At 38.6% G+C, this 14,478-nt stretch overlaps 1 protein-coding gene across 1 annotated transcript in view; it reads left to right on the top strand.

Moving 5' to 3' along the window:
- Nucleotides 1-14,478, top strand: part of CLINT1 (clathrin interactor 1) — a 47,617-nt gene that overhangs the window by 17,975 nt on the left and 15,164 nt on the right. The window contains 5 exon segments of the mRNA XM_033073390.1: nucleotides 6,799-6,903; nucleotides 7,562-7,658; nucleotides 9,975-10,083; nucleotides 10,923-11,087; nucleotides 13,573-13,747. Coding sequence (XP_032929281.1) covers nucleotides 6,799-6,903; nucleotides 7,562-7,658; nucleotides 9,975-10,083; nucleotides 10,923-11,087; nucleotides 13,573-13,747 — 651 coding nt within the window.

The raw sequence follows: 14,478 nt of genomic DNA, 5'->3' as shown, positions 1-14,478 counted from the left end.
CTGCCTTGCTGGCAGTGCTCCATGCCCTGGAGAAAGCACTGCAGTGTCACCTGGGTGCCTTTCCATAGGAATGTGGCTTGTGGGGATAGGAAAGGTGAATGCATGAACTGTGTGTGTGTTCTCTGTTCAGTTCAAGCAAACGTCCTTGTGCTGTGACTTCATGTTTTCTTGTCTTTTATGAACCTTTCTGGTTGGATAGTGCAATCCATTGTTTTGGATCTAAAGAAACACCAGCATAGAGCTGTGGAATTGTTTCCTTACTGGGGTCTGTCCGTGTGGAATGTAAGGAGTGCTGCTGTAATGGTCTCCTTTGCTTTGTCACCAGTTGAGGTGATGAGGTTTGATTCAGAGTCAGTAACATCTGTCATGACCAAATTTAAAGTGTGCTTTGCTTTTATTCAATGTGAAATTCACAGGAAACACAGAGAAGTCTTTCTAAAAATAAGGAAACTGCTACCAAAATTACTAAAAGAATGAGGTTAAACTCTTAGTGTGTGAGACTGCCTATTGAAAGGATAATGTTAAACATTTTATTCAAAAGATAAAATCATGTTGTGTCTGTTTTGCCACTTTAAATAACAAAAGCTTAAAATATTTGCTTCTTGTAACACTTTAGTGCTGTGTAGTAACAGAGTTTCTCTTGTCCTCTGTTTATCCAGACTCTGCCTTCTCTAATAGACTAATGTCTTTCTTTAAAAAAAATAAATAAATTCTTTAGTGTTGCTGTTTGTTTGGATAATGTTAATGTTCATACTGGATGTATGGTACATACTCGTGGGTAAAGCTTGAAGTTTTTATTCTTCTGAGCTTAGTCCTTAAGCAGATATTTGCAGAGTGGTGTCTCATTGGAAACTGTTAATGGTGGTAAAACGTACAAAGTTTCTCATCTCAGCTTTTAGTATTTTAGTGTTCCCAGTTGTAAAATTAAAAAAAAAAGGAAAACAGAAGGTGCATAATCCAGTGGTGTCCTTGGAGTAATAGTTAAAGGCATAATATTATGCACATAGGAGTCCCATGTATACGTGATATTGTAATTGGTTAGAAACATATATTGAGAAAAAATGAACTGTGCAGCCAGGTTTGTTCCTGCAGAGTCCCTCAGCACAGTGGGCAGCTTCCCAGAGGCTTGAGAAGTGTTTCTAATTAGGCTCACCCTGTCCAATCCAATACCTTTATCATCACTATAAAGAAACTGTTGTAATGTCCCCTCTCTGTGGCTTCTGGTTATTTTAGTTGTCCTAAGATTAGACCTGGCATTTCACAAATCTTCTGTGGCTCTGATGCCCAGAGTTGTGCTCGTGTCCTCGGTGACGCCACCCACATCAATAGCGCCTCTAATCCTGACCCTGCTTTTAATGGAGTGCTCTGACTCTCGCCCCAGGGCACATTCAAGGCTTTTACATTTGTGCAGAAACATTGGCAAGGATCTGTTAGGCTTTCTGATACCTTAACATGTTTTTAAGTAAGTTCCATTCTGAATGGATGGATAGATATTAATTATTCTTTCATTCCCTTTAGTGTATAAATGCATCCTTTTCTCATGGTGCTTATTTTTTTGAGTGCAAGTTAGCTGTCCCCATGCTGTTGAAAGGTTTCTGCATGTTTAAAAACTGCTGGTATTTGGGCATTCACACAAAATGCTGAGTTTGTGATGTTTAAATATCTGAAAATTTGATAGATAATATTATTCCTTTGCTGATGAATGATGATCTTAGGAATAATTCTTCTAAAGAACATTGGTCCCAAAATGTGGCCATGAACTGCAAGCTTCCTTTATGAGGTGTGATTTCATGCACTTGAGTGTATGAAAGGGTGGTGAGGGAACAGAACACCACTGACCATAGAAAAAAATGTGGAAGATAGAGGAGATGCTACATGAAGAAGGAGCATGAAGTGGCAGTATGTGTGTGATGTATTTTAGGGAAGACCATGAGCACTGAAGTATTTACTCCTTCTAGTGCTTTACTCTGCATCCAGGGTTCTCACCAGTGCTAAATCACATAAACAAAATTTGTTGCATCTTCTCCTTTAGCAGGGTTGCTGGCAGTGTATTTAAATCATTGCTATGAAATGTTGTTTGAGGGTTAATTTTAGAGTAGACATTAGCTGAGAAAATACTCTTCCATTTATGCTGCTGACTATACACAGAGCCTTGTCCCCCACATCCATGTTTCCAAAGAGTTTCTGGTTCAAGTTTGTTGGTGTAGAGAGAATTAGGGTGGGATTTTTTTTCAGTGTGGAACCAGCAATGATTGATGTGGATAATTAGTTCAGGCACAACAAAACTAATTGTAATGTTACCAGTTGGAAGCTATTACCAGAAGCAGTACAGTTATAGTTGTGTATAAGTGATTGTAATCTCCTAACAGATAATTGACTTCAGTTAGAGCATATGAATCTGTAGAGAACACCTTGTGATCCTCAGCAAAGAAAAATCTTCACTCTGAAACAAGACATTTCAATTCAAGATGTAGTGTTTATTTAATTTATTAGCATCTTGGATGAAAGTACAGTGATTTTACTTTGCCAGCATAAAAGTAATTTTTAAAATAATTTCTTAGTTTGGAATAGAAAAAAAATCTGTTTTTCAGTAATTTTGTGGCTATTTTATGGGAGGGAGAATGGTGATGAGGCACTAGTATGTTACTGAGAGCAGAATATACTTTCATGCCCATCAGTATTGTCCTTCTGAGCATTGCAACTTGATTCATGTGTTGTGTAAAATCAGAAGCCTGAGAAGAACAGGCAGATATATCTATGGGAGTCTGTTGAAATGAAACACAAATAGAAGTTTCCTGCAGATGCATTTATCTCTTACTAGTGGTCATGTGTATTTATGTCCACATTGTGGATTATGTTCAGTATCTGCTGATAGGGAGAGGAAGCCAGGGCTGCTCTTAAAGTCTGCCTGGTTTGTGTGTCATCTCTGAAGGGTTCCTGCAGTCTGGAAGGTTTTATTTTCATGCAGGCCATCCACAAGCTGCCTTTCATTTCCCTGTTTCAAAGCAAAGTGCTGGGGACAATCTCAGACCTGTAGGATTTTTATCCCCTTCATGCCTGAAAGTTCAAGTGCTTTCAGACTATTGCAACTGTAAAGGTTGAAGTGGCAGATTCTTGATGAATGTTTTGGCTGTACCTTCAAAGATTTTCTGATCTGAGTTTTATATGAGCAGGTACAGAACTTCTTGTCCCCTCTTGCTGCCTGCTTGTTCTCCCTAATACCAGCTGAGCATCATTCTTACCTCAGATTACACAATTGAGATGTTCAATACTACTCTCCCCTCTCACATCTCTTTTCCCCCTCTTGCTTTTTTTTTTTTTTTGTTTTTTTAAAGTACACTGCAGGGTGTGACACCTAGACCCAGATAATGTCTTTATCTTAAATGTACAGATCTCAAAATGTACCTTAGAACAAAATTTGAAGCTATTTACAATTGAATGAATTCTTTGAAAAATGCAGATGAAATTGTGGACAAAGTGGGATTTCAGGATATGTGTTTAACAATTAATTTTCAATATATGCCATATGACAGTAAAATGCATATAAAACTTTTAAGGGGAGGTATCTCTCTTTTTCTGCTGCAGTTGGAGATGGTCAGGTGTTTACAGCTATTACCCACTGACTTTATTAACAGTGTCCATTTATTCACTTAAGAGGAATTTAGTCTCAGACTTGGGCTACCTGTTCAGTGTTGCTCCAAATTGCAGATACAAACATTTAAAGTTGCAAGAAAATTAAAAGCATTTTCCTGTTGCAGTGTTGCTTGTTGCATAGAGATGGGACAGTGCCCTCTCTTGGTTTTTGAAAATATTTTTTTTCAAATTATACTGAAATCAGTTGTGAGGAGTACAGTAAAGAATTAAAAGAATCTGTTGTCATTAGTCTGTTTCAATAGATTTAAGTGTAAGACTCAGAAGAATGTAACAGTTTGTGATGTTCATGTTCCTTTATTGCTGTGCCCTTCTTTGGATGTAACTTTCAAAATACACTTTCCTGCTTGGTATCTTTATCCATGTCCAAAGTTTCTGTAAATGTTCTTGTCACGAGATTGCAGTGGTGCAGGGTCTGTCTGGCCGGTGTGGGGTGAGTGCAGATGTTGTCTGGCAGATCAGGGGACTCAGCCCTGCCTGAGAGGTCCCTTTCTGTCAGCCCCGTTTGTTTGCAGAGCAGCCTGGCCATGCGATCCAGCACGATTCCCTGGAAGCTGCCCAGGATAAACTAATCAGAGAGCCCCCCCTGGTGTCGGAAAGTGTCCTCGGATATTAAATTTATATCAATCACAGGAAGTCTTGGCAATCAAGCTAGTCACTTTTTCCCTTCACATCTGGACATAAATTATTTTTTTGCTGCTAAGGTCACAGGAATCATGGGTAGGGCAGGGAATGAGGGCCATAGAAAACATGGGAAAGGAAGAATAAAACTGTATTTCCACCTTTTTAGAAATGGTTATTTTTAAGTGACTTGGAATGATGCCAAACTATACAACAGTGAGACTTTTTTTTTCCTCCTTGAAGTTTACTTTTGTTGCTGAATTAAATGTGGCTCTAAGATGCTTTGGTTTGGAATGGTTCATTCCATTAAATCTCAGCCTGGCATTTATAAAAGAGCATTCTCCTAGCTGCTGAGAACAATAACTGTTCTGCAGGAGGGGTTTAGAAGTCGAGCATGTTTCTGTACTTAGAGAGGCTTAACTGCACCTTTTTTCTCTTGGCATGACTTAATTTCCCTTGTTTTCCTTCCGTTTCCCCCCTCCAGCCCCGCTGCTACTTCAGCCACGTGCCCTGAGCTCTTGCACAGCCAGTGCTGCCATTTATTTTTGTACACTAAGTTTGCATCTCTTCAAGCATTTTCCATTCTTAAACTCTTTGCTCTAAGAAATTAAGGAAATACTTCATTTTATGCTTCCCCCTCCCAAGTCTCCACCAAGTCTCTCAAACAAATGCTGAAGGAGGGGTTATAAAAACAAGCAGAACCTTTCCATTCAATTCCCTGCCATTCCTTGCTTTGGACAAGGGAACCAGTGTGCTGGAAACTGCAAATCCTGGAGCTTCGGGGTTGTATTTTTTCCATGCATGTGGGAAATAAAGATGGGATTGCTTTACATTTGTATGTACAGTAAAGAAAATACCAGAAACAGAAGCTTGAGGTGCATTCAGCATAAATGAATTTGTAAAACCTTAATTGCTGTTGTTCCAAAGTACTGCTGTGTTCTTACATGCTTGTTGTAATATAGATAGGTTCTATGAGCTTGCTGATTATTTATTCAGTCATGTAGCTTATGCTCTCTTTAGACACAAAGTTGAATAAAATCATACATCAGGATCTGACAGCAGGAATTCTCATGCTGAGAATCCAAGATTAAGTCCAGAAATTTTATTCTGTTTTAACAATTACCTTCTGTGTCCCCTTTCAGACTTAGGGGGATTTCATTCTTGTTTCTGCTGTTTATAACTCCCAGTTCCAAGATCTTTGCTATCCTTATGCCAAATAAAATTGAGCAGGAGTTACTTGAATGCTGCTTTGTGCAAACTCCTACATGGACAGAGGGATAACTGTGGGGATGACTATTGAGCATCTTGTTTGTTTTGGTTTTTTTCCTCCTTTTAGCTTATTCAGGTTCAGAAGAGGTTCTTAAGCAGCAAATGCTTTCTCCACATTGCATTATAAATCATTAATCTTTCCTAGAGTTTAATTAATTTGTCATTGGGGGTTGGTTTGTGTTGGAAGTACTCACAGGGGTTTTTCTTTGCTTCTGAGTCAGTTATGATGTACTTTTAAGTAAACTTTCAAACCTGTGACATGCTAGGTGTAAATGTGTTGTTTCACTGCACTCCAGGTATGAAGGGAAAGCAGAGACCACCAGGTCTCCTTTCACTGCTGATTTCATTGCTGGTGTGAGTTTCCAGAAGCAGAGGGCAGTTTTCAGATGTTCTATGAGTGAGGTTTTAGGGCTGCTTGCTCACCTTAAAAGATGAGGGACATGATTGTGTTATCAAACACATCTGCATGCTTTTAGGGGAAGACAGGAGGTTGCTGGGCTCATATGTTACCTGTTTTAAAGAATATTAAAAAAGAAATCACATATTTACTTTTTTAATATTAACCTCACAGAAAAAAATTTTTCCAAGGTTTTTCTGTGACCCCTCAAAGAGACAGCCTGAGCTCCTTGCAGTGTTTGCATTGCTGTAGTTGTAACTGAGTGCTCTGCAGCTTCTCTCTTGCTCTTTTCACTTAATTAATAAAATTCAAGCTAGGAAACAGACTTTCTAGTGAATCTCATCTCCTTTACTTTAGTCTTCCATGTGATTTTTTTATTTGTTAGTTTTTCACTAACACCTGTTTGGTACTGATGTTCTTGATTTTTCTCTTGTAACATCATTTTTAAAAATTGCCTCTGATTGAGTTAAAAACCTCTTGCATATATGTCTGTACCATTACAAACCTGTAAGCAAGCCATACCTAGCTGCAGAAGCCATCAGCTTTGACTCTGGTGGTTTGGTTTGCATTTTAATTTGACCCAAAGCCATTTTTACTGGACTGAATCCAGCTGTAATGTAATCCCCAGTTTCTCATCTGTATTCTTGAAGACTAATAGAATAGTAAAACCTTCTTAAAGATAACTTAAATGTGGTGTATAGTGTCCTCAGGGTAACTTGTGCACTAAAGCTGTTTTCTTTCCCACTCTGTAGAGGTATCTCATTAAGTGGGATCTGCACTAGTGTCATTATTAAGTTTTCATGTGTTTCTCAGTTTTGATGCTAATCTTCATGTGTGTGAATTTTTTTTTTCCTTTGCAGCACCAATGTGGTTATGAATTATTCAGAAATAGAGTCTAAGGTTCGAGAAGCAACCAATGATGATCCATGGGGACCTTCAGGGCAACTCATGGGAGAGATTGCCAAGTAAGTGATAATTTGACTCAGTGATGAAGAAAAGAAAGGTACATTTTATATAAGAATGTGAAATTTGATGCTAAGTCAACTCTATGGTATTCAGACTGATAATGCCAAAAAGTTGCTGTAAATAAAGTCTGAAGATTTTAATGCATAATCATAGAATATATTGAAAATTGTCAAAAATGGAGCCCAGATATTTTTAAATTCTTGATTTTTCATTTATGTATCCTCAGAATTCTTTCAATGTAGCTGACTGTTTTGGAGTCTTTATTTCTAAAGTGCTTTCTTGTAACTTCTAAAACAGCAAAACATGTTGAATTCTTCATTGAGTTTTTTTTTTAATTAAAATCAGTTTGGAAGTAGCATGTTTCATCAGTTGCAGTGACTGTTAGGGTATTCATATTCAGCATTATTTTCATTAGAAATTAGTGAAGGTTCTTTTACTGCCTCAAATTTTTAGAATTACTTTTTTCTTTTGTAGTCCTGGGATGTAAATGACTGATGTAGGAGTTAAAACAGGGACAGCTTTTTTCCCTTTAATGTCATCCGATGTGCCTGGGCTTAGATCACTCCTGCCATCTACTGCCAGCCCTGAGTGTGAACAGGCTCTTGTGGCAAACCCAGGGAAATGACATTTCTGTGCTGCTTTTGTTCCCTTCCTCAGGGCCACGTTTATGTACGAGCAGTTTCCAGAGCTCATGAACATGCTGTGGACTCGGATGCTGAAAGACAACAAAAAGAACTGGAGGAGAGTTTATAAGGTGTGTAAGCATTGGTGCTCCTGCAGTGTCCTGGTGGAGTTCTTGTTTAGATAATCCTACAGCACTTCCTCCTCTAGCAACCTAGAATTTCTTCCCTAACTGATTTATAATTGGTGAAGTCAAAGGTGTTTTTCAAATGCTGTATATGAATTTCTGTGGGTTAAGGTGTTACTTAATGAACACAGAGCAATTCCATTTTACTGCTATTCAGTTATTAGAGAAGCACTCATAGTTTCAAATCTACCCAAAGGAGTTGCTACAGAACTCCATAAGAAGGAGATAAGTTGCTGTGCCATCAGGAAAAGATTTTTTTAAGGAATTCAGGAATACCTGAAATAAAGTGCAAACTAATCCTAATTTTCTGCCAATTTGTAACGCTTTAAAAATTGTAGTTTACCTTTGAGTAGGCTTGCAGATTTCCTTGCAGATCTTACATGACACTTTTATGTCCTAATTGTGTTTTGGAAAAGATCAGAGTCATTTGCATTTTTCTTGTCTTTGGTACAGAAAGTTTTTGCTTGAGCTTGTGCTGCACTTAAAGTGGTGTTCAGTGTTCACTGAATTATGCAAATATAACCTCCTTTTTTAGAACTGATCTATTAGACTAGGTTATATTTTGTTTTTCATGATGCCAGGATTGTAGCAAGACACAATTAATTCTAAAGCATGGTTTATGCTTTTCACAGGTGCTTGATGTTTTGTAGTCATAGCAATTGTTTTCCCTGAAGTACAATAAAAATTAATATTTAATGCTATCACACATAGCTACTTAATGTTATAAAGACTTCCTGGAATTGCTTATCAGGTTTGGATTGGTTGAGATAAAATGATAGTTTTAGCTGATAAAGGCACTACTTCAGAGAAAGTGTTATTTCTTTCTGGATATAAATCCTCAACGTAAAGAACTGAAATTAAAGTATTACTTAAACTTCATTTGTTTTGTCACTTGTCTAAAATCGTCCTGAAATGCAGTTTTGTGTATCCATTGAATCCTGCAGAAGGCTTCTTAAATTCCTGTACAAGTTACCTTTAGTGAAAACCATTGGAAAACTGTGAACAAAAGAGGCAAAAAGAATATTTCATTTCACAGGTTACAGTAATTTCACGATTATAAGCCACACTGATTATAAGCCGCACTTCTGGGTTTCAGCAACTTTTTGGTTTTTGTCCATACATAAGCCGCACCTGATTATAAGCCGCATGTTACAATACAGAGTGTGATAAAAGGTATCTGTTCTATCACCATCTGTTGAGGGTGGGGACAGTGATCCTTATCTCAATGGCAGATAATTTGCTAATGGGTTATCCATTGAAACCAGGCAAGGCATTGTTCTTTATCTTTTCACACCCCATCCTTCCTCCAGCCAGTCATTGTCTGCTAATGGCCCATTGAGTCCCATTGTGGGACTGATAAAATTACTGCATCCCATTGAAAGTTGCTCCAGCCAGGGGGAAGAGCCCAACATTTCTTACCAAGATAAAAACAGAGGTTTTGGGACAATAAGGTAGCCCCTTTCTCCACTGGACTCCAGAGGAAAACCGGATTTCTCCACATCACCACTGGACCTCCAGAGGGAAACTGCACCTTCTGCAGGAGCACTGCTCCAACTGAGCCACATCTGTCACTGCAAGGGGACTGCAATCACCATTTAATGGGACTGCTACCAACACCCTGCCTGACGGTGTCAGGTTGTACTCTGACTGTGTCAGGGTTTGGAGTTTGTTTCTTTGTAGTACTGTATTTCTATTTTAATTTCCCTAGAAAAGAACTGTTATTCCTAATTCCCATATTTTTGCCTGAAAGCCCCTTGATTTCAAAATTATAATAATTTGGAGAGAGGGGGTTTGCATTCTCCATTTCAAAGAGAAACTCCTGCCTTTCTCAGCAGACACCTGTCCTCCAAACTAAAACAGCAACTTTTCGTTCTTTGTCCATATATAAGCCGCACCTGATTATAAGCCGCACTTCGGGTTCGGACCAAAATTTTAGTCAAAATGGTGCGGCTTATAATCGTGAAATTACTGTAACTTTTTCTCCTTAATTGCTACTGCTTTATCTTAAAACAAGCAATAGCTAAAAAGTTAACTGTGATTTAGTAGTAACAAACCAGAGTTTCAAAAATGCAGTTTTGATAGTCTAAAGAGCAAAAGATTCACATGAGGAAATTTTTTTTTCCATGGGACCCATATAATAAGCATTTATTTTAAAATGGAAAGTTATTATTTACTAATTTGGGGAGGGGGGTAGGTTTGGGGTTTAAAAAAAAAGGTGGAGTTTTTGTTCATGCAATCATAAGGTGCTTTGTATTTTTATAGTCTTTGCTGCTCCTAGCTTACCTCATAAGGAATGGATCAGAGCGTGTTGTTACAAGTGCCAGAGAACACATTTATGATTTGCGATCCCTGGAAAATTACCACTTTGTAGGTGAGCAATAGAAAAATCTTATAAGCAAATTAAAACAGTAGTTGGAGTTGTCAGTCACCTGAACCAGCTTAGAAGCTTCCCCAGTCTAATTAAAATGTGACTGTTGCCAGTTGTGTGAAGAGTGCAGAATCCAAGACGTGGGGCCCTAGAGTATTAATTAGTGAAGACAAGAACTTGCAGAAAAGACTGGCTAATAACAACAGAACCAACACAACATGAGTGGTGGGGTTTATATTAAAATATGCACTAGAGACTGGTCCCCTGTGGTGTCCGTAAAGGAATAGCTTTAATCATATGGGAAGAAAAGGTTAGAGCTCCAAAACACACACATCTGTTTGAAGCTGGGGTTTTTTCCTCCCACCAAATAATATTTACAGTGCAAAGGCAGCAAGGCCAGTGTGTGCTTTGAATTTGAAAAAGGCTGGAAAGGAGCACATTTAGCTTATAGTACTTCCCAACTGAAAGCAGTTTTTCAAAAAATCAGTTCTGCCATGAGGCTGAGTTCTTGCAATGAAACTTGCAAAAAGACTGAGGAGAAAGGGTGATGTTTTGAGGGGTTAAAATTGTTAAAGTGGAAAATTTCTGAGTGAGTTCTGTCTCAGTCTTTGTTAATCTCTCCTAAGTTTAAGTACATCATTCAGTGCAAAATCATTTATCTTCATTTTGTGTTAATTGGTCCCTTTTAAACAGATGGACCTCACATAGCAGTCACAAAGTCTTTTCTGTGTTTGATTCAAATTTTTTTATCAATTTGGTGTTCAGTATTGCTACCTCTTACTTACTCTTTTCCTTTTTTCCTCCCATCTTCCATCCATGTCTGTCCTGCATTGCCTGTGCAGATGAGAATGGCAAGGACCAGGGGATAAACATCCGCCAGAAGGTGAAGGAAATGGTTGAGTTCGCTCAAGACGACGATCGGCTTCGGGAAGAGAGGAAGAAAGCAAAGAAGAACAAAGACAAATACATTGGGGTGTCCTCAGACAGTGTTGGAGGGTTCAGATACAGTGAGTACTGGGCTGCTTTGGGCAAGGACTGGAATCCACTTTTGCTTTCCCAGATAATACAAACAGGAGCTGTGAAATACATCTGTGGATTTTGTGCATGTTTCCTGGGGTCTGTCAGATCTGACTTTAAATATAGCCACCAACATTTCTCCTTGCTGCCAGTGCCTGCCATAGTGTGTGGCAGGGATCTGAGCTTGCACTGGGGCTTCCATCTGATGTACCCAGCATGCCATCCATGATCCAGCTGCCAGTCTGTGTTTTCTGTGGCCTGAGTAAATCCTTGGCTGCTCTCAGTAAGGGATGAGTACCAAAGTCCCAATGGCACGAGGCTCTGGTTTGCTAGAATTGGTGATTTCTTTGAGAGGAGGGTTTGCTGTAAGAGCCCAGTAGAAGCTGTGCAGGGCTTAAACTTCACCTGTTTGTGTCTGATGCTTTCTAGTTTTTTTACTCTTCTTTGTGAACCTTCCACTTAGATTTGATCCCTCCTGTTTTTGACAGGTTGCTTCTCCATTCTCCCTTTTCCTCATATGCAGAGTAGCTAAAAATTTCCAAGGCAGAATATTTCTCATGTTGTTACATTCCTTTAGGCTTTAGCTACCTGCTTGGAATTGTGGTGATTCTCTTTTTAGGAAATACTTATGAGTCACTGTATTTGTACTTTGAGTACCTGTCCCTCTGTTCTTTCACTGAGCTTATCTTTGACTTCTCTGTAGAGTCGTGATCTATCCTTGTAGGTTGGGTAGAATCATTTTTCCATGTGCTCTTTAGGTATCATTCAGGTTTTTTTATTTAAAGGACTACTTTCTTTGTCTTGTATTTAATTTATGTGGTTAAGGGTTTTGAATTATTCCTTCATTTGTGGTGTAAAGACAAAAAAAGTCTTTTTGGCAGCACAAAGCAAACCCTCTCCCAGGTGAGATTTCTAATCAAAAAGATTTTAGTTATTTAAATATCAAATGCTTGTACTAAGATTTTTCATTGGTTTATTTTGCCCTGAAAATACTGAGCTCCTAGTTGGTGTCTGTTTTAATTTGAGAATTGCTATTGCACAGGAAAACCCCTCTAAAGGAATCTGCATTAAAATGCTTGAGAGCCTGACATAAACTGAAATAAGGCCATTTTATTCTCCTGCAAAATTTAACAGCAGTTCATTTCTGAGCAGTGTCTCCTTTTCCAATGATAAAGATTTTAGTATCTCATGGATTTGTAGCAGGTTCTCTACTGGAGAAGTTTTATGGATCTAAACAAATATCATTGGAGACTTGCACCTATGTCTTTACTAAGAAAATACACCCTATATGATGGGAAGTTATCAGACAGATAAAATTCAAATTTTGCACTTTGTAGTGCTGGAATCTTAATTTTGTTTTTATTAAAATGGCTTAATTGACTACACCTTGAACATCACATGTGCTACAATATCATTTGTATGTAACTTAAAGTAGTGATTATTTCACTGTCCTTCCTTTCTGCTACTCAATTTTACTCAGCCTAAGTTAAAAAAAAAAGTAAAAATCACTATTGTTTCACATTTTTAAAATATATACAAAAATTGGTTTATTTCATGTGTATAATAGCCCAGAATATAAACTGTAAGCTACAAATATTGTCTAGAAACTGAGCTGGTTTGGTTTGCTTTATATATCTATATTTTGAGCAGAAGATCTGATACAAGATCACAATTCAAGTTGAAGTGTGCAGTGCTTCTGATAGTCAAGTTATAACAAGTCTTCTTTAAAATACTGCTTTTTTTATTTGAATTAAACTGAAGTTGTCTGTGTGTGTATAAATAAACAAGACTTTAGTGTTGTGCAACAATTGTACAACAAGTGTGCTTATTTCAAGTAAAACTGGCAGCTGTTGGTAATCTGAAATACCAGCATAGAGGTCTGGAATACTAAATTAGAAGAAAAAGTTTTTGATTTCTTGTTAATAGTGATCTGAAAAGGTGAGTTGCTTTACTGCCTTTTCATTTTTTATCTCTTTTGGAAAAATTTTAAAACTTTTTTTAATTGCTAAGTGTGGAAAATGAAAGGTCATTATGCACATTCTTTCAGTACTTTGGTACTGGTTTTGTGTGTTAATGCCAGTGTAAATCACCCCCAGTGATTTACCTGAGATGCCCCAGCTCAGCCAGGAGTGGAATGTCCTGCACTAAGGGCTGTTCCAGAAGTGCCCTGTGCCCTTCCTGAGCAGCTCTTCTGCAGCCAGGGCTGCTTGTGCCTCTGGTGCCTCTCCAGCAGACCCCAGCATATCCTGATGTGCTGTGCATGGAGCTTATGCCATTGTCATAAACAAAAATCTGAGTCTTCATTGCTGCCACTAAATGATGGCAGGGCATTCCCTGCTGTGCCAGTGGATTCAGCTCTGAGGGAACCTTCAGTTTGCTCTGTGAGCTTGCACAGCTCGTGTGTGTAGGGCAGGGCGGTGTGAGAGGGATTCTATTTTTTGGTACCTTTAATAGCCCTTATCTTTGTCTTACCAGGTGAAAGATATGATCCTGAGCCCAAGTCCAAATGGGATGAAGAGTGGGATAAGAAGTCAGCTTTTCCTTTCAGTGATAAGTTGGGGGAGCTCAGTGACAAGATCGGCAGCACGATCGATGACACCATCAGCAAGTTCCGAAGGAAAGACAGAGAAGACTCTCCAGAGAGGTGCAGGTACTGGAGCTGTTCTAACCTGAATTTATCTGTGAGATTGCTCTTGGGAAGCAGTTTGACATTGCTGGATGTGACTACAATCCTCTGCCATCCTTTCTGTCTGTAGGGGGAAGCATGTTTGGGTTCAGTAGCTGTTTGCTGGGCTGCTGCACGTCCCCTGGCCTTGGGGAGCAGCGTGCCTCTGGCAGTAGTTCCTGCTCTTGGCTGCCTTCCATTACTGCCCCAGCTGCTGGCAAAGCAGGGAGTTTGGCTGAAATATCCTCAGCTTTTCCTTGTCTCAGCAATTCAGTGCTGCACACACTCTGAATGCTGCAGTGCCAAAGAAGAAAATTGAAATTGCTTTGACACAGTGCTGCTTCCCTGAGCTGATCTTGGGAAGAACAGCCTGCAGGTGATTTCTGTAAAAAAAAAAAAAAGTTCCTTTCAGTTGAGGCTTTTCAACAAAGTTCTGGTATTTTGCATCTGGTCATTAAATTTCTTCAGTAAGGGAGAAAATTTTCCCTGCTTTGGCTATGGAAAGAACTTTACATCTGTCAGACTTCAACAGGTGCATTGAATTTAATTATCTGGAGATCAAGTTTGTACTTAACAGAATCTGAAATTGCTGTAGAGAAAGTGCTCAAATATATTGAAATTATTCCCTTTTGGGAAACAACTGAAAATTCAAATTTGCACTGAGATTTGACTAATATTTTTTTACAAGAGTATCTTTAGATAGTCACACACTTATA

Source organism: Catharus ustulatus, chromosome 15, assembly GCF_009819885.2.
Source record: "Catharus ustulatus isolate bCatUst1 chromosome 15, bCatUst1.pri.v2, whole genome shotgun sequence".
NCBI classification, from domain to species: Eukaryota; Metazoa; Chordata; class Aves; order Passeriformes; family Turdidae; genus Catharus; species Catharus ustulatus.
This window is presented reverse-complemented; position numbering and strand designations above follow the sequence as displayed.